This window comes from Convolutriloba macropyga, chromosome 6 (genome assembly GCF_964194025.1).
Source record: "Convolutriloba macropyga chromosome 6, txConMacr16.3, whole genome shotgun sequence".
Taxonomy (NCBI): domain Eukaryota; kingdom Metazoa; phylum Xenacoelomorpha; order Acoela; family Convolutidae; genus Convolutriloba; species Convolutriloba macropyga.
Window position 1 is genome coordinate 73,916,334 of NC_134473.1, and position 21,003 is coordinate 73,937,336.

Below are 21,003 nucleotides of genomic sequence, written 5' to 3' on the forward strand. Positions count from 1 at the left end.
GAAGTCAGAGAAAATAATTTTTTGGATATAAAATTGTTGATTAGCGCTAAATTGTTCGAGGGATAAGGAACATTCCATTGGATATTATAATTTGGCTGGAATACCAAAAAATAGGGGGAAAAGTCTTCCCAAAACATCCCAGATAAAGATTGAAAGCTCATAAAAATCAAACGGTAAGTATAGAAGAAAAGCAACTACTTTTATGGACTCTTTTTAGAGTGGTGAATGGAAGCAAATTTTCATCAAGAGCCAAAAACAGGCAGCTGTCTAAGGAAACGAAAATTTTGAATTTTTTCCATATAAGTGTGTAGTCTGACACCCGAAGCATAGAAACTTGCAATTGTCCGCATGGTGTGAACTGAGTACTTGTATAATGTATTGATTACTGGCATTTTTTCGCTGGAAAATTTCGATAAAATTTGTCAATGTTGAAGAGTAGTTAAACGAGAAGTGGTTTGCAGCACTTCTCTATGAAGTCTCAGTTATTTGATTACTCTAATCTTTCCATGATTCTGAAAAAAAAGAAGAAAAGATGAAATAATTGTTTCCAATGTCGATATTTGAAAAAAAATCAGAGCTGCTCTAAAATTAACGAGAACCGGTTGCCAATTTTGATAAAGTCGTGAAATTTGTGTAATTTATCAACTTCCCTGGCTTCATTTTTGTAGATCTATATTGTTTTTATCTTCTCTGTCCATTATCGGTACCCCATTATCGTTTATGTATCGTGACTTATTGTTCCGACCCCTCTTGAGGAGGGGAGGAACTGTATACTCAAATGAGTTTTTTTTTGTTCAGTCAATTTTGGCCGATCGATATATTCATCGTAGAGAGTTGAAACTGGTATCATTAGAAAGCTTGTCCAGCGTAGAATATGGAATTAAAAAGATTTTTTTGATTTTTGTTTTCTACAAGGAGATATAGAGGTTTAAACTTCCGAGAAAATAGAGTGAATTCCGTTGACTTTATTCACATTTTTCGGAATCTTTGACTTAAATTTCGCCAGTTCTGCTAAAATCCGTTAGTTTTTTTCAAGAAAGAGTTGTTGATTTCATTTTTAAAAACAAAAAAAATACATTGTCAGCTATTTTTATTTAATTTTTTGTCTAAATTCTGGCTAAATTCTGGCTAAATTCTGGCTAGATATTTCAAAAATCATACTATTTCATCAAAAACAGCACGTTTAAGTTCCTTCAGTCCACTTTGATTAAATTTGCTGGAAGTGCACACCAAAACACCACTAACACAATCAGTGTAGACTCAAAACGGAGCTATTTCTACTTCAATTTCTATTGACAGTGCTCTGAAACTAAAACTTTGCCGTTTTTTTTGTTACTTTACTCATTGATTATCAAAAACGCAGCATTTATTTTTGATTTTTTGAACAACAAAATATCTATATCTATGACATTAAAAAAAATTCAATATTCTTAATGGACAGCCAGCATTAGCAGAACTAGTTTTGCACCAATCTTGGACCGTTACAATCAAAAATGATTCGGATTGTCATCAGTCGGTTTTTTATATAAAAAATTCGATCTTTTTTACATTAATTAAAAAACAGAACATTTCAAACCAAATTCGCTAAAGATAGATCCAATAGGCTTCTCAATTAGCTCCACATTTTTGTATCTAGTTGATTACTTGAAACCTTATGGTCCTTTTGTCTTTTAAAATATTTGATTTTTAAATAAATTGGCCTATTAAATTTGCCTCCAATTTTCTCTTAATTTGGTCAATTGTAGCTTAGTGTCAGCAATCAAAGAGTGCTCATTCTTTCTATTGAAATAAAAATCAGTCCTTAGTGCGGTTTTATGCTTTAAGTTATGGTGTTCTGGCTCTGATACTGCTAGATCTCACAATTTTTTTTTAAATTTTTAGGTGTTTGCCCATTTTTCATGGGTTCTAGTTTTGTCAAATTATCATGTTATTGGCAGTTCATATATCACATTATCCGCGTTCAAAATAACGTAAAATTATTAATATTTAAATCATTAAGGACATAGATTGTGATACTTTGCCTCTTCGACAATACTTTCTCGAAGAATTTAATTGAATTTTTTAATTTTGTCTTTAACTGTCGTTTTTACTTTGTCTTTTAAGTCGGATTTAGTTTCCTGTACAATGAACAAGTTTGATTGGCTTTTCATCGAAGAGACGATGAACCGATGTTCTATTATTAGAAGATAGATGATGGCTTTCATGATTTTGAAAACAATTGTTTTCGAAAATGAAAAAAAAAACACTTTAACTTCGCAATTTTGTTCCTTTTATAGTCTCTTTGTTAACTGGTCTCGTTAATTGAAGGTTAAAGATGACATTATTTTTGTCAAGGGAAGGTGTCAAAAGGGAATGATGTCACAAAATCTAACGTTTTTGAAGAATTCGTTAGGACTTTACTGGATTCGACACCGGTTTTTCACAAAAAAAAAGTAAATTATTTTTTCTTTTTATCATATTTGACGTACTTTTTGTAGACGTAAGACATATTCTGTATAAATGCATGTTTCAAGGGCTTCCTTTTGAAGAATGGATGAACCTATTCAATTTTTTCGTTTTGTAATTGATGGCTTTCATGTCTTTGGAAATAAATTTTTTTCGAAAAAGAAAAGTTATTAAATAATTTTGCAATTTTTTCTTTTTTGCTTATTGTTACCTAGTTTCATTAATGAGCTGTCAAATAATACATTATCGGTGTTCGACGAAGGGTCAATCGAACATATTTTGAGGGCCAAAGTATGGCTTTACGGCTTCGAAAGCATTTTCTGGCAAGTTTTAATTGATTTTTTGTTTGTTTTTTTTTTGTTCTTTTTGTAACTGAATAAGAAATTGAATACCAACAGTTCTTATTTTCTTTCTATAGAAACATTGGTAATTGTCAATCTATGGGATATTTTAGTTGATTCCTAATGGTTTTCATTACTTTGAAATTAATTGTTTTTTTTAAATTCAGCGAATTTTCTAACTTTAAAGTCTCTGATCTTTTTTGTCTAATTGTTACCAAGCCCTATTATGAACTGGTGAAAAACCAAATTGTTTCAGGTGAATTAAAAGTTTATTTTGTTTTGTTTCAGTTTTAGCTGACGCTATTTTGACTTTGTTATTAAGTTTTGTTTTTTAAAGCGGACATAAATTTTTTGATGTAATTAATGTTTGTTGTTGTTGTTTGATTTCGTCTTCGCTCGCTTTCTTAAAATCGGTATATCTCATCAGTCTAATGCATCTTTTTTTACTCCACTGAGTTATTTTCTTTGGAGGCTATCTTTTCGTTCATACACCAGTTTTTTTTTTTGAAAAATACTTGAATTTTTGCGTTTTTCTATTTGTTCCTCATTTGGTAGACAATTATGCCAAAATTGTGGATGAGCGGGGTCGGAACCTTATGTGCGATCGGACATTACCGATCCTCCTTGTTAATTCATTATACGAAACAGATCACCGAGCTAGGTTGGCATTGAACAGCGATTATTTTTTAAAACTTTTTTTTATTCTTCGTTCATTTAAAAATTTTAGCCGTAGATATTAATGTGGTCATCTAAAACAAATGCCATCTTTTCCTCGCTTTTGGAGGCCAAGAGAACACCTCTGCGCAAAAGTAAGTGTTTTCCACCGGAGTTTTTTAGTAACCTTGGTAGCAAACTTCCCTTACTTTTTAGCTCTTTTCAGTTGCCTGAATATATATCAAGAAAGCTTAAAATCAAAAAATTCGTCTCAAGCGTATTAAGTTAATTTGAAAATGATTCATTTTATACTTTTATTTTAATCTGTTCCTTACTTAAATAGTGTGCCCTTTGTTGTCAAAAAACTTTTGCCGGAAATAGCCGAAGCAATGCTGCGAAATAGTTGAATTGCTAACCCAAAACTGAATATCATAACATTTCAGCACTGAACCATAATATTTTCAATTCTTACTATGTTAGATATTCTGATCATAGCAATTAATAGACATTTCATGGGAAATTGAGCATGATTATGAACATAGTCTGAAAAAAAATGATATTTTTTTCTGATTACATTCCGAAAATAATTAACTCTAGTTTGAGTTAAACTGCCGGGATATCAAACTTTTCAAGCCTTGATGTTTTTTTTGCGTATGCAATTTTTTAACCAATCCTCTTCTTTAACGTGAAAATTATTACAGCATGGTTGTCATCGTTGCCATTTTTACGATTCACAGGCAAAGTGAAGATGTCAAATAGCATTTTTTAAACCAATGCACTCGAAATCAAATAAACTTTTAACATTGCTGTTTTGATTATATAACATCGAAAATTTCACATTCTTTTCTCAACGATGTTCATATTTCAACAGTGGCAGAGAAGTTGCAAATTGTATATAGCTATCGTAAAAGAACATTTGGAAGAGTTTTTTATCGGTCCATTGGACTTTGACGAGGGTTTTTTTATGAACTGTTTTCGACTTAATATTTTAGCGGAACAGGAGTTGATTAACTGTGACACTTTTTGTTGGAAAAAACTTTGCGGGAAGCTTGCTTTTAAAATGCCGCTAACCTAAGCGCAAAAATTGCAGTGCTACAAGTTGCTATTTCATGCTCAGTTTTTGAAGAATGATTTCAACAATTTTGATGGAAAGTGATTTTCAGAGAAGAGCGCTTCTGATAAATAAATGATGTTTCTGAAATCACACATTTTTACTTTTCAAATTCCAGCGTGTGAAAGAACCTTTGATGAAAGTTTGGGGAAGTGAACTTTGACTATAGATACATGGTACAGAATCAGTTAAAATTTTGTCAACGTCTTCTCATGATTCGAGCAGAGGTCTTCTCTTAGCTTTTCTAGTCGAGCATGGTTTTCTCATAATTTTAAGAACTAATTTTTTTGAAATGCGTTACAGATAGTTTTTAATTGTTGTGTTTTTTTTCTCTGGATGAGCAAGCATTTACAAACACTACCAAATTGGAATCTTTAAATTAAAATTTTGAATGGTCACGACACCACCAAACTAAAATTCTTAACGGTCATTTCAGTTGATTCCCTTATATGCACTAGTCCACTCTCAAAGTTTCAAGACTCTCAAATTTTTTGGGTTCAGCGTGAAACTTTTGGGTCCAGCTACAGTCGAGCATCAAATTTTAGCGAACCAAATGTCCAGCAGCAACAATTTGGGCAAAAACAAGCTAACGTACAGCACCACAATTTTGGGTCGAGCTAAAATCGAGATGACCACTAAAATTTACCGCTAAAATTTGATTGAATTTAATTGAAAAACTCAAGCATACCACACCATTTTTGGAACATTTTTTGGTCCCCCATGACCTTTTGATAAGCCAAGACCTAGACCTGGTTTGCGTGTGCAATTTTTCATTTTACCTTACCGTCTATTGACTAAACTAAAAAGATGTTCGTAAGAAAAGAAAGTCAGTTCCTGCTATTTTTGTCTCTGACCGTAATATCGCAGCTAAACACATTTTTGTTGTTAAAATGCCATTTTTGGCTGAAGTAATTAGCTATATCTTTCTCGTTTTGAATTTGCGAAAGAAAGCAATTTTAGGTATTTTTGTAGCAGTAATGAGCGTTTGTCAATTCGTTACTTTAATTATGTCAAGGAAGCATGGAAAACATTCCCAATGGGGCAGCTTATCTGCACCTAATGAGTCAAAAGGGTGTGGCACTAAATTTCAACTACTTTTTCTAAAACAAATTCTCATCAAAATTAGACTATGCTCTCTAAATCGTACCAGCATAAAATACAAACGCGCTACATTTTTCTCACTAATTTAAGAAAAATATGCTATAACAAATGGTGATCTTAAGTACTTTAAAAGACAGCATCAATATATGAGCCCGTCCTACAGCAAATTTAAACGTAACATCGAATTCTACAGGTGACCCCTGGTTCGACGAAACCGGTTATATTCTATGAACTACCGGTTCGATTACCGGTTATCTTCTAAGTCAACGAAACCGGTTATTTTCTAAATAGAAGTTTTTGTTCCGACCCCACTTGTGGGGGGGAGGAACCATATACTCAATTGGGTTTTTTTTTTGTTCAGACAATTTTGGCCGATCGATATATTCATCGTAGAGAAATGTGAGTGGTATCATTAAAAAGCTCGTCCAGCGTAGAATTTGAAACTAAAAAGATTTTTTCGACTTTTGTATTTTTCGAGGAGTTATCGAGGTTTAAAGTTTTTTGTGAACATGTGGTATTTTTTTCACTTTTAGCATGATTTTGTTCAATTTAGCGTAATGTTTGTTCAAATTATGGCTTTTCTATAAAAACATTATTTCAAAATAACATTTCACGCTACAAAAGTCAACAATTTTGTGTTACCATTGGACCGATAAAAAGCCTTGTTCTGGTCTCGCGAGGAAGTTTACTTTAAAAAAAACTCGAATTCAATTTGATAGCTGTTTTTTAAAAAAACTTTTCTCATTTATTATTGTTTTTTTAGTCACTTAGAGACATGTAATTTTAATATCGAGGTTCCATTTATGAAAAACCTCATTTATAGTCAAAGGATACCCAATGAACAAAAAATTCGTTTTCAGGACATCGCTAATGATTTTTTTGTCTTCGACTCTGAGTTTTCGAAATTTTTAAAGAAGTTTTTGTGTTCTTTTTGAGACTTTACTAAATGTTGAGAGTCCTATTGCATAGACTTGCCAACTAAAAGTTCAATCGGTTTTCTAATGTGCATTAGGTGCTGTAAAAACCTTGAAAAATAATTTTTCAAAATTTTTTTTTGATTAACCGACATTAAACTAATTTTCATGAATAGTACGTAAGTCTCAGTAATGACAGGACGCCAATCCTTTTTAGTGCAACAAAAGTTATTCTGGTAAGCGGTTTTATTTGCTAACTAGTGGTTTTATGACTTCGATAACACGAGTTTTCGTAATTTCAAAAAAAAATGTGTTTTTTGTAAATTTGTTTCCTTTTGAAATCTTGTCTCATTATCTTCGTTTTGGCAGTTCCCATTGGCATAAAGAAGACTTCCAGAGGATCATAAACAAAGTTTTTACAGAAAAGATTATGGTTTAAATGGCTTCGACACTTTCCTCTCAAATTTCTTTCTCTGCTTTTTTTTGGTTTTCACCTGTGTTTGTCATTGTTTTCATTATCATAGGATTTTTTGTGATGTCTAACATATTTGACTTTTTTGATTAATAACATATTGATAAAAACCATCCATTGCTTCCCATCGAGGCATCAGGTAGTGCAATTTTTACTTCCGTTGAAATCTCTTGAATTTAATGGATGTTAAGACTTTAAACATAATTTTTTAATCTGTTTTCGGACATTAACCAATACTAATTCTATCTATTGTAATCTAATTGTAAAACAGTCTGAGTAATGACAGGACCCTCACCTCTTTTGCTGCAACTAAAATCAATCTCGCTAGTGCTTTTATCTTCTAACCATTGGTTTTATGACTTGGATGCCACTAATTTTCGTCATTTTTTTAAATTTTTTGATATTTTTTTGTAATTTTGGTTCACTTTGAAATTTTATCACATTATCCCAATATTGATAGTTCTCAGTGGCTTAGAGAAGGCGTTAAATGGGTCATAGATAAAGTTTTCAGAGAAAAATATGTGGTTCAAGAGGCTTCTTCACTTCTTTGCGCTTTTCTGTTAAATTTTTGGTTTTTGACTGCTTTTGTTGTTGTTTTCATAATCATAAGACCTATTGCGATGTCCTATTGATGACATAAGAATGACAAACATCCTTATCTCCCTATTGAGGCATAACTTTGCGTCTTTATTCACTTCCGTTGAGAGCTATTGAATTTAATGGTTGTTGAGACCAAAAATATCTTTTCGACACTAAGCATTATCAAACATAATTTCACGAACTGTAAGTCAGTCTCAGTAAAGACAGAACCCCTTTTTTTTAACTGCGTTTAAAATATTCTGGTATGCTGTTCTATCTGCTAACTAATGGTTTTATGACTTCGATGCCATAAGTTTTAATAATTTAGAAAAAAATCGGATTTTCTTTGTAACTTTGGTTCAATCTTTTCTCATTATCTTAATATTGACAGTTACCATTGACTTAAAGGAGACCTCCAATGGATCATAGATAAATTTTTCAGAGAAACGCTTACTGTTTAAATAGCCTCGACACTTTCTGCTCACATTTTTCTTCTGAACTTTGTTTTTTGCATGTATTTGTTGTTGTTTTCATAATCAGAGGACTTATTGTGATGTTCTTTTGATGACGTATGATTGAAAAACATCCTTGTCTTTTCATTGAGGCTTAACTTAGCTGTTTTTTTGTCTTCTGTTGAAAGCTAAAGAAATTATTGTTGTTGATATAACGGGTTTTCTCAAAAGTTTCGTTGTTTTGTTATATTTGTTCATACTTATTGATTTTTTGAAGTCATATTGTTAATAAAAGGAGAATCCCATTGCCGCTAAAAATTTATTTGAGATTACAAAAATTGTTAGCAAAAAAGTTTTTTTTAATTGGCTTCGACATTTCTCTCGTTCAAATTTTTTTGAATTTGCTTTTTTTACCTTTTTAATTCTTCATGTAGTCGTAAAATGCTAACTGGTCTCATAGGCTTCTATTTGAGGATTGACGGATGATTTTGCTCAATGCACTCTCGGTTTATAGCGAATAGTATTAAAGTTCACGATATTGTTCGTTCCCAAATGTTTCTGTTTTTGTTCTGTTCTTCAGCTTGTAATTTATTCACATCATTGAGAGGTTTCATTCAATTTCCTGTAATTTAAACCATTTTTTCATCGATGTCATGTAGTAACTCACGTTTTGTTTGTTGGACATTGTGTTTTTTCACAAAATTTTGTGAGTGGGCAATACTTGTGTTTCTTTTTCTCTTTTTTTAGCACACTCGCTAAAAAATTTTTGTTTTTGCTTATTTTGGCGTTTGTTTTTTTTCTCGTAGTCTTTTTATTGGCAGATCTTGTGAGCGCTGTAATGAGGCATGAAGCTCGGTTTTGTAACGATTTTTTAAACTCTAACATCTATTTTTATTTATTTCATCATTAGGTTGACAATTAAGTCAAAAATGAAGACGAGCTCGGGTCGGAACATCATGTGTGAACGCACATTAATGAGCATCCTTGTCTCCTTCAAAATTACTTATGTACCAAAGTTACCTGTGATCTGACTATCAAAAACCCACCGGGTTGGGGCAGTAGCATGCTATCAAAACTGTATGCTTGAGGATAAGTTCTGAATGCTAAATTCTATTCATGACTGATTATGAACGAGCCAAAATATGATCGCACCTGATTTTGATCGAATCACAGGTTAATCAAAAATAGAAGTGAACGAAATCTTGTAAAAATTTCATGTTCTTTTTAAAGAAATTTATAGCTTGCGTAATAAATCAGAGGGCTTAGTACTGAAAGACAACTTCAGTTCAATCAACGTGAACAGAACAACAACGTAATATCAAATGTACTTCTACTTAATTTTTTGCAGAACAAATTTTTTCACTTGTTATTAAGATTTAGGTGGACTTGCGGAGTTTTGTTACCCCGAGATACCGGATCATGAGAAATGTCAACGTTCTCATTGTCAATTCAACACATTAAGTAGTTTTTCTAATTCAAAAAGTCATCCCCAGTGATTTTGGAGTTCTTAGTTAGCATTTATGATCTAAGGGTCCGCCAAATTTTGACCCTGTTGTCTCGCCAGTGCTTATAAGTTCCTTGACTAAAAAATTGGACGATCTTGTATATAGTTGAATTTTATTTTTATTTTGATGAAATTATATTTTTTGATGAAAAGTTTTAGTCATTATTTGCACAATAAACTTCTATGTTTATTTTCATCAGATCTATTATACGGTAAAAATTCGTACCGAGAAATCTTTAAAAAGAGATCATACACGATAAAATTATTGCCACACAAAATAACTATTTTGTGAGATATAATCAAACAAGGTCAAATAAGATATTTGCTGACAAGTTGGACTGTTATTCTCCACAATCTAAAATTTGTCTCATCTATCTCTGTTGCACAAACAGTGAAAAGTTATTTTCCAAATGTCAGACCATTTTAACGACTAAAACTTTTGAGAACCCCAATTATCTGTCCAATTTTTTTTTATAAAGATGAGTTTCTTTTAGTTCAAGTATCATTTCATATTCATTTTCCACAATTTCTGTTTTTAGACGTTTACATCGATTTTTTAAAATAGTTTTTCCAAATGAAATGCAATCGTTGTCGACAAGCGATTGAAGAAATCTGTTAGCATTTATGATAGCCAAATTTTGACTACGTTTTTCCGCCTAAACCCTTCAGTTCCTTGACTAAAACATTGGACGAACTTGTATACAGTTGAATTTTTAAATTTTTTTAAGACACTACATTTTTTGTTGAAAAAATTGAACCAATAGTTGCACAATAAGCGTTTTTTGTTAGGCGTTTTTTGTTAGCCAATAGGCGTTTTTTGTTAGCATGTATGATAGCCAAGTGCTGACTAAGTTTTTTTTTCGCCAGAGCCTGCAAGTTCCTTGACTAAATATTGGACCAACTTGTATACAGTTGAATTTTAAATTCTTTTATGACATTAATTTTTTTGTTGAAAATTTTTAACCAATAGTTGCACAATAAACTCTCATGTTTACTTCCATTAGATCTAATATGGTAAACATTCTTGGTTATGAGATCGTACACGATAAAATTTTTGCCGCACAAAATGACTTTTGTGTTAGATTCAATCAAACCAAAATTAAACAAGATTTTTGCTGACAAGTTGGACTGGTCGTTTCCACAATCTAAAAATTGTCTCATCTCTGATGCACAAACTGATTGAAAAATTATTTTTCAATTGTCAGATCATTTTAACGACAAAAACTTCTGAGAGCCCAAATTATCTGTCCAAACAATTTTTTTAAGATGAGTTTCTTTCAGTTTAAGTATCAAGTATCTTTTCATATTCATTATCCACAATTACTGTTTTCAGACCTTTACATCGATTTTTATTTAAATCTTTATACCAATTGAAATTTCGTCGTTGTCAACAAACGATTGAACAAAAAGGAAAATTTTAATTTTATTGGAGAAGTGAAAAATTAATTTACTAACTACGTTAATGAGACGCATTAAACTTTAAGTACTTTTAAAATTTTCCTAAGATATCCTACCAGACTATATTTTTTCAATGCACTAAGTCTGTCCACCTAATTCTTGTAAGATCTTAGAAATCCTGATACTGTATATTATTTTACGCGATGATGAACTGGAAAGCTGAGTGATTTTTGTTCTGACTCACTGTAGCCGATCGATATACTCATTGTAGAGAACTGTGATTGCTATCATTGGAAAGCCCGTTCGGCGTAGATTGTGGAACTAAAACGCGTTGGTTAATTTTTGCTTATTTCAATGAGTTAACGAGGTATAAAAATTTGTGAAAAGTAGACGGATTTCCGTTGTTTTTATTCACATTTTTTGGAATTTTTGACATTTTTCTCATTTTTTCTAAAAATATGATAAAATTGTTCACAAAACCTTTTTGGTCTGCATTTTAAAGATATAAAGTTGTTGATTAAATTTTTCATCTAATTTTTGGTTCATATTTTTGCTAGTTATTTTAAAAAATCAGTTTTCTTCCTCGAAAATTGCAAGAAATAGGCTTCTTTAGTGAACATCGCTAAAATTTGAGGGACGTAAATACCTAAGAATGCTGAAACATTTTGCATTATTTCAAGAGATGGCTATTTTACTTTTCGTTTTCTTTGAAATATTTCTGGGTTTGAAAACTTTTCGGTTTTTGGCTACTGTAACTCGATAATTATTAAAACAGCAACATTTTTCTCTGATAATTGAACTTTTTGTTAAATTACCAATATCCATCATACTCAATACTGTTGCAAGTTCTTAAAGAACGAACACTAATAGAAGGTCTTGTTTTGGTCTGACGGTTGTATTTTAAAATTCAAAAAATAAACCGGATTTTAATCAGTGGCCGTCTTTTTTTCTTAAAATATTTCCTTTTTTATTTTCATCCCAGAACAGACCATTTCATATCTAGACTCACTGTTTATGAGTCCAATTGGTTTCATCAATCATTGCCAGGTATTGTTTATATCTTTTTACTCAAAATATATTTGTCGATTTGACTTTTAACAACATTTGTTTTTAAACAAACAATGATTTATAGAGCTTTGCCAGATGTTGTTCCCCTTTTTTGGTCAACTTGTGGCTTCGATTCCGCGCAAAACGAATCCATTTTCTACTCAAATAAAACCTATTCCCCTGAGCGGTTTTACGATTCACGAAATATTTTTCTGGCTTCGATACCTTTACTTTTGCAAAAAAATTGATTATTGGCCGTTCGCCCAATTTTCAGCCCCTTTTCTGGCTCTGTTATATTATCAAATTGTTGATAGGCCTCTCACCTTTTTTGGTGTTCAAAAATTAGGTTCAACTGAATATATAATTTTCAACGAAAAGATTATAGTTTTTAGGAGGTATCAATGGCTTTTTGTGGAATGGAACCTCGAGCCTATATACTTTTTTTGTTGTTACCTGAAGGTTTTCACGACTCTAAAGATAATTTTTTCCAGAAATGTAAAGGAAATTTTTAATAAATTTTTCATCTTCTCTTCATTTTGTCAATTTATTACAAAATCTCATTACAGCTCACATATTACATTTTGGCTTCAAACAGGGGCGCTTTTAAAGATATCTTGTTTTTAGTGAAAAGATTAATGTTTTTATAGCTTGGACAACGGTTTCCAGCCAGAAAAAAATGAATTGTTTTTTTCATTTTTGCCTGTATTTGAAGTTCTTTCTGTAAACTCATGACAAATTCTGCTTAGCGGCAGAACTCCGTGGCTTCCGTTGGTGAATTAACAAACTGAATTATATATTTCAGCTTACAGCTGATAAACTTTCATGACTTTGAAAATAATTGTTTTCAAAAAAAGTTTTCTTTGCCTTGCATCTTCTGTTTTATTTTTCCTTTTTGTTGCTCAGTCTTAATAATCAGCGGTCAAATATCACGTTTCTGGCATCGAAGCAAGGAACAATTGAAATAAATTAATATGTTAGAGAATATATGGGTTCAACGGCTTCGACGCCGGTTTTTTGCGATAGAATTTAAATTGTTCTTTCAAACTTGTCTGTGCTTGAAGCTCTTTTTGTTAACGTGTGACAAATTATGGTTAATTACAGGTCTCAATGGCTGCCGTTGGAGAAACAATATGAAAATATTTAATTATTTGAACTGATTGCTGATGATTTTCATGACTATGAAAAACTTTGTTTTCAAAAACTTTAAGTATTTCTTATGCATCGTCTGTTCATTTGTGTCTATTTTTGTTAATTACTTAATCTCATTAATTACAGGTCACATATCACGTTGCGGGCATATAGGTAAAACAAAGTGCATCATATATTTTGTGTGAATTCATTGTAGTTTCAACTGCTTCGACTTTGGTTTTTGTCTGTGTTTGACGTTCTTTTTGTTAACGTAGTACTGGTTCCATATCAATAGTAAGGACTGGTTCATTATCTTTTTATACTCATGAAAATCTCAAGGAACGCATTTAGAGGAATAAAAAAAACTAGTTATTGGATTCAATTGATAGCTAATGATTTTCATGACCTTAACCGTGTGAATAAGAGAAGGTTTTTAATCATGCGCTGCGTTCAGTGAATGATTTTTCAGATTTGAAACGTATTTTTGACAAAATGGCGCATATACGTAATCTTTTCAGACGTTTCCCCATCCAATTGGCCCAGTTTTTTTGCTTGAATTTTGATTTTTTGGGAAAAATAATTTTTGGGTGATGCTGTGTTAAATGTAAACTTCTGATTTTGACACCACAGTGTTTTGAGACTCTAATAATGCGTTGTAATTTCAAAATTGGAACATAATTTTCAAATTTTTAGTTATTTTTGGCTTTTTTAAAGAACTTCTCCCCTTTTTGGACCTTCAAGCGAACTGTAGGAAAAATCGTTTTGGTAATTTGCGCATTGAGCGCCTTGTTATAACGTAAACCAATTTTTCATAGATTTTTTGAAAAAATCGATTGTATATACTAGAAAAATTCTCTTTTGCTTATTCAAAGACTTCATTTCATTTTATTATTAGCTGATTTTTAAAAATTATTAACAGTGCAATTTTTAAAAAATGTATCTTTTTAAAAGTAATTGAACGTTTCGAATCGTTGAACTGTATTCATTTTTTTCCGCCATAAATTTAGTTTTTTATGTACCACCAGGGATATTAATTTTGTTTTTTAATGAATAAAATTGCGGAGTTATTTCATCAAAATCCAGTCGAGATTTCTTTTTAATTGCTGATTTGAAAATTCTTTACATTTTTGCCAATGTTTGTAATATTTCGAAGGTTATTTGAGTTATAGAGTTACAAGGTTATATGTGCAGAAGGAAAGCTATTTGAGTTTTCCAAGACTCCACTCATGAATAATTAAATGTATATTTTCCTATTTCGGCTTTTCTCTGGGTTTTTAATTTTCTAACTTTCAAAAAATAAAAGAAGTAGTCTTTTTTATGTTTATACATTGAGCCCATATTCTCCACCTTCTAGCAATTATCATTCAATCTTTTGCGTAAGACACACATTTGATCTGCCTTTACCAACGTTAAGAAAATGTAACGATTTCAGCCTTTTTATTATACTTCCTTTTTATTTGGTTTGCAAAATATTTCATTTAATACAATTCAGCACTGAGTTTTAACTAAATTTCAGTTAAAAAAATACGACTGACTGTTGTGTTCTGTGAATAATCTTAGGGGCTCGTCTTTGGGTTTTAATCGATGTTTTGCTTTTGTATATTGTGTTTCGATACCTGCGAAAAGAGACAAGTGTATCCTATTTTTGTCCGATAAACACCAACTTCAGAAAGAAAATTTTGAGTCTCAAGTGTTTTAGCATACTTTTTCGCGTCAATAATTCAATTGAACTTCTTAAAAAAGTCATCTACATTAGGCTTTCACGGTTTTTTTGGGTTGCACATTTGTTTGTGGAACTCTATGTTTTTTGTTGGGTGTCATGGGCGTTTTCATTGCCGTTTTTAGCCCAGTTTTTTTTCAACTTATCATTATTTGACCATTCCATATTGTGGCCGCTTTTTAACGTTTTCAAGATTGCTTAAAAACATGAAGTCCTGCTGTATCAAGATTTTAGTAATTTTTCTATCAAAGCTATAGATTCTGCTATAAGTGTGATCGGTTTTTGTGTTTTTAATGAGTGATGTGGTCATTTTAAAAAATTTTAACTTGCTCAAATGATGTCAATGCTCAAATTTTTCTCGTGGTGGCAGCGGTGTAAATTTTACATTTTTCTAATTTACTTCCGTTGCGGTAAAAAATTCATGTTTAAGACAAAACTTAATGTTTTGTTGTAAAATTCGGACGATTCGGATTGCTTTCGGTATTTATCCGGCTTTTTTGCCCCCTGACGCTCTTTTTTCGTTTTATATTTGTTCTCACAGCAAAGCCGAAAACGTCAAATTTTCTGAATGACTTTTATTCTCACTAACGGCGTTTGTGTGCTGGACGTCATTTGTCCTTCTCTCTTGCAAATTTTTGAGTCAATGTTGTGATTAAATTTTGATGATACGTGATTGACCTCAGTGAATAGATTGACTTTTGCACTTCTAATCTTAAGTCAATTTTTGATAATAAATTAAGTTGAAATTCGTATGTGTAATAAAGCTCATATGTGCAAATAAAAAGGTTTCTGTGGATTAAATTTTAACAAGCATTATTAATATATCGCTGAAGGTTTTTTACATAGCGTTTTGAGTGGCGTCGATTTTTTAAAACTTAGATCTGTATCTGTTTCTATCCTATTATACGGCACGCAAGTCTGTTTCGTAATTTTTACGGCAATATGCCGACTATGTTAATAATAATGTATAATTATTCATTAAAATAAATAACTTTACATAACTCCTTTCTCAATTTAGCACCAAGATCCTGCAATCATTGATCTACCTGGTGGTTCCTGGAATCATCATTTCAACTGCATACGCTGTAGTGGCCAGGGAACTCTGGGACACAAAGACCATTGGAGAAACCCAAAACCAGCGACAAATTGACTCCAAGAGAAAGGTTAATCACATCATTACATCATTGCATGCAGGAGTTAATCTAAAAAATCTGTGTAAAATGGAGTGGGGATAGATAGGCCCGAAGTCTTCACGCCCAAATGGAAGGGGCCATTGTTTTCACAATTTTGTATGAACTCTGACTGCCCAAATTAAATGGTTCGGGAACCATATTATGATTGGGTAATTTCTGTCTACGCGAATCTAGTCAGCGGCTGATGAGGCTGATGGCCTGATCAAATTTTGAAATAGGTTATAATGAGAAGCTGTGTCCTGATCATAGGCCAACGTTTGGGTTTCGACCTGATCAAATGTCACAGTTTGGGCCACGGTCTGATCAGAATCTAAGTTTTAGGTTAATCTTGGAACGAATTTTGTGTCAATTACAATTTTGAAACAGGATCAAGGCATGATCAAAAATAATTATTCTGTTCGATATTCTGTTCAATATGGTCAGATGTTACGATCTCATAAAAATCAGGCATAATTATTAGTCCTAGTCTGACGAGAGGCCAAATTTTGTGTCAGTTTAAACGGTGGCCAATTGTGACCTCCCGTCTGATTAGAGGCTGGAGTTTCGTCAAGTGGTCTGACCGAAGAGGTTGCCGGTTGCATCAAAGACAAAGTATAGGTTTCCGTTGGATCCCACGCCTCACTTCTCGTCTCGTTCCTACCAAGGATTAATATTTTGTTCCTATAGTGATTGTAGGACAAATTTGGGTGCCAATGTTATCAGAAACCAAATTTAATGGAAATTAATGAAAAATAATTTTTATTAATTAAACTCAGGGTACAATCAGAGTTTGTGTCGTCGTTACATCAGAAGCCATATTTGGTGTGAGTCTAGTGATTCCAGCCTGATTAAAAACTTTTAACTAAGATTTTTTGTAGCGAACATGAAATTGAGTATAGTTAGTTATAAGCGGCGAAAGTGTGTGTATGTAGGCTCTTTAGAAAGCTCGCAATTAGGACAATCTAATTAAGATAATAACACCAAAGCTAAATTGAACAAATTTAAGTACTCTCTTGAAAGCAAACACATGGTGCCCCAAATTCTCATTAAAACAAATATGCACACAAGTAAGCAAAGTTACAAACCGGATAAAGGCATAACCAATTGGTTGAGGTTTAGTAATAAAAGACTGTCAAAACAGATTGACGAGACAAATAGGAGACCTGATTAAACTGAGGTGTATACATAAACAAAATAGCATAGTTCGGGAGTTAAAATGGCAAGAACTAAAAATACAAAGAAAGTCCTAAAAGGGATGAAATTTCCTCCATACAGGGGAAATCGGGGTCAAACGTCCCCTGAAACTGACTCCGCGCCACCTCCTTCTCCCCCAGCCTCACTTTTCGAGCCGGGAACATCTGTGGTACAGGCGGCAACTGGTGGGGCGCTATAAGATAACGAGAAGAAACAAATAAAAGTTATTAACATACAAAAGAAAAAGAGGGTAAAGAAAGTCAATCAGCGCATGGCGGCAACGGGGGGGGGGGATTGACTTGGCCGAATTGGATAAAAAGGACCCCGAAATGGCCTCTGCAGTGCGCTTGATGGTTGAACAAGAAGAAAAAGATGAGGAGGAGTTAAAAAAAGGAAGAAAAACTGGATTTAAGTTAATAAATAAGTAGTATACTGGACGTAATAAATAAGTTGTATGTATAATAAGTATTAACTTACCTTTCATGCCTTTGTTTCTTGTCGCAGCGGTATATTAGCAGACAATGCGGTGTACCCTCCACTAATTGGAATTTAAGAAATATTCCGCCGCGATTTAATCCCTTGTGAGTCCCAGTTAGACTGAGATAGTAAGGTTGTTCATCGAAGCCAGAGTCATAATATACATAAATATTAATACGGAAGCGTCGAGCAAATAGTCTGAGGTCTGTTGTATTGATAAATTCGACGTCCTCGATCCCTTTAGATAGAATTACTTTGCCGGGTCTGTCGTAAAGGTGCTTATCGGACCCAGGGCGTAGTTTGACAAATAATTTTTCAAATTTACCCGCATGCGTGCGGTTTCCCGTAATAATGGTCGACAGACAGGCACTAACACAATTGTATTTAGCATGAGCAACGTCTAATGCAATAGGCTCGTATTGCGAGGTGTCGAATTCAGGGCAACTAAAAAGAATTGGACGTCGTAATATATGAAATTATTGTACGAAAAAATGATTTTCTTACCTTTTAAACAATTCATAACAGTATCTTCTCTTCTTCTCTAGACCCATCTCGCGACATACTCGGTCGAGGACTTCCTGTGAAATAAAATTCATCTGTCCTCTAGTGTGGCGATAGATGGCATTATCATTGCAAGAAGAACAATCGCGAATAACCGTTTCGCACCATACTTTAAGATGCAGAACACTAATTTTTTGACTAACTAACGGCATTAATTTGTATCTGGGGAGGTGGCCATTAGAACGGTGCATCTGAGATATCTTCGTGCGAGCATTTGAACGATGTAGTACCTGAATATCGGACCCAACCAAGTATAAATGACCATTTTTTGTATGAAATTTTCGGCTTCGGCGGCGAATGCTGTTTTTCTCGACCCAATGACAATTCCTGGGGTAAACCCCTGAACGCAAGTACAAGATAATCTCGAAGTATGTACGACTGTCCATTACGATAGAGGATAGATTTGAGAACTTGTAGTAAGAACGATAATCTGAAGACTGAAGCTTAGTTGCGAAAATGTTTGTTTAAAGCAAATAAAATGCTCACTTATTCACTTTATGAAAATACCACCCAGCCGATGTTTCCCGCCCCCCCATGAAGGTTATATTAAGCGGACGTTTACCAAATTTTAATGGCATGTACACCCAATGGTCCTCTCAGGCTGGTATATCTTTCGGGCCAATCCGACCACCTAACTCCGAGCTATTAACACCGGAAGTGGCGTGATTTGAGCGAAAAAATGACTGTTCGAGTATGATACACGGGGAACTAAGGGTTGCAATGGGTATTAAGTCCAGAGTAATGTAGCACATGATCATAGGAAGGGTTTAGGAAGTCGTGGGAGAAATTTATTAGCATTTTGAAATAAGAATAGGCAGTTTTCACTAAAAATAGTTAACACTGAAATTGAAATAGTAATTTCTCTAGAAATTGAAGTCGGATTGACCTGAAATTTGGGGGATAGACTAAATTGGGTACGGGGAATCCAATTTTGAGGTCGGATTTGACCCCACAACAACCTGCACGGAACTAGCGCACGCCCGTGCTGCGGAACGTAAAATTTGAATTGCTCGTGGAGTATTGGTAGTAGCCCTATGATTTTTGGATGGTTAGTGTAACTTTTCAAGGGCTTTCGATTGGTGATATTTTCATTCCCAAATTCCGACCGGAAGTCGGTGCTTCGGGACGACCCAAGTGCCGAAAACCGGAAATTGTCCCTTTTGAGCGGCCGAATGACATTGAAATGGTATTAATATGATAACCTGAGACAGTTAGTGACAAAAAATAACCACCCCGGTCAATTTTGACGAACTCGGATTTTTCGGGTTTCGGCACCCACGACTCGTTAAAAATTTTCAAATAGCAAACGACTCGCAACGGCTGAGCCGTTGGTCATGAAACTTGGCAGGCAAGTTGGTGGCACCCTATAGTTACTAGAAAACTTTACTCGAAGACGTTTTGACTACTACTTCGCAATTTATTGGGTTTTGAAATTTGGGGTCATCCGGGAGGTCGATGAAAAGTGTGCGCGGTCATTGCTCGTGTTCTATTAGGAGTTAGGTGATAAAAATTGGTGAGTAGGTGTAACTATGGTAGGACTTTCCGCGCCAATAATTATTTTTACCAAAGTGACCCTTCATCCTTGACTATTGACCCCTAATTGACTTCTAGAGGTCAAATTTTTGGGTTTTTGGGAAACTTTGGTTTCTGACTATTTTTTGTATAGGGAATTGCACAGAATGCTGGGAAAAGCATACCAAGCCATTATTTTAGATCTAGCGAGCATGAATTAGCGGTATATTTACACATGGAGACCAATAGTCTTTGGATAACAAAAGCGACGAAATTGACTTGGCGCCAAATTTGTGTGTGCAAATAAGAGCGATAAGGACCGCGGACTTTCACGTTAATCTGTTTGTTTAGTGAGGAGAACCCCTCCTGCGGATATATCAATCAGTCAAAATGACTTACGGTGTTTACTTAAGTTCTAAAAGTGTATTTAATTAAGATAAGATAAAGTTAGGCAAATAGAAAAAGTTTCAATCAGCTTATCGTGTATAAGTTGAGAGAGAGAGAGAAAATACTGAGCTAGTGAGCAGTTGGTTTAGTGGGACTAAACTTAAAACAGTCAGTAAAGTTGCAAGACCAGTTAGGAAACTGTGAGCAACTTGGTTAATTATATTTCGAGTGAATCACGATAAAATTTTGAACTTATAGAAGATTTTGCAGTTGAATTTGTCTCAAGTTGTTAGTTGATTGAGAGTTGCATCTATTTACTGTGGATTCTACATTTGTGCTGGTGTTCTCTATTCAATTTAACGTCTTTTGGGACAAAGCACTTTTAACAGCCTGCAAGAAGGGGCGAGGGGAAAAACTCAGAAAAGAGACAAGGTAGCGCTTGCTTCATCATTTTCTTTTAAACCTTCGGTGTTGGTTTTAATTAAATTTGTTCGATCTTCTGGGCGACAGATCCCCCTCACTGTTGGCCTAGTTAGAAATTCAGAAGACGACAGTGGCGCTCCTGGGTGGGCATCGCTCCTCGTAACTTTCTGTAAGATTATTTTTTTTTATTTTTATCCACTAAGTCGTGAAGTTTTCCGAAATGAGCTTGCAAAAAATTTGTGCATCACTAAAAGACCAACAAGGCTTGAGTTTTCGGCATTGATCAGTTTTTCCTGGAATCAATGGGAAGACAAAAACGAATTCTTTACGTCGCGAAATGTTAACTTAATTGTACTGCTGCAAAGTATCAGAAAGAGATGAAAATAAAGTCGAGACGGTTTTAAGTCACAT

At 33.5% G+C, this 21,003-nt stretch overlaps 3 protein-coding genes across 3 annotated transcripts in view; 2 read left to right on the top strand and 1 right to left on the bottom strand.

Moving 5' to 3' along the window:
* Positions 1–21,003, bottom strand: part of LOC142340611 (poly(A) RNA polymerase GLD2-like) — a 303,984-nt gene that overhangs the window by 124,344 nt on the left and 158,637 nt on the right. The gene's annotated exons all lie outside the window — the stretch shown is intronic.
* The window catches only part of LOC142340612 (uncharacterized), a 355,986-nt gene that overhangs the window by 102,094 nt on the left and 232,889 nt on the right, over positions 1–21,003 (top strand). The gene's annotated exons all lie outside the window — the stretch shown is intronic.
* Positions 1–21,003, top strand: part of LOC142340606 (substance-P receptor-like) — a 129,776-nt gene that overhangs the window by 77,883 nt on the left and 30,890 nt on the right. The window contains exon 6 of the mRNA XM_075391293.1: positions 15,885–16,029. Within this exon, the coding sequence (XP_075247408.1) occupies positions 15,885–16,029 (145 nt within the window). The remainder of the gene's footprint in view (positions 1–15,884; positions 16,030–21,003) is intronic.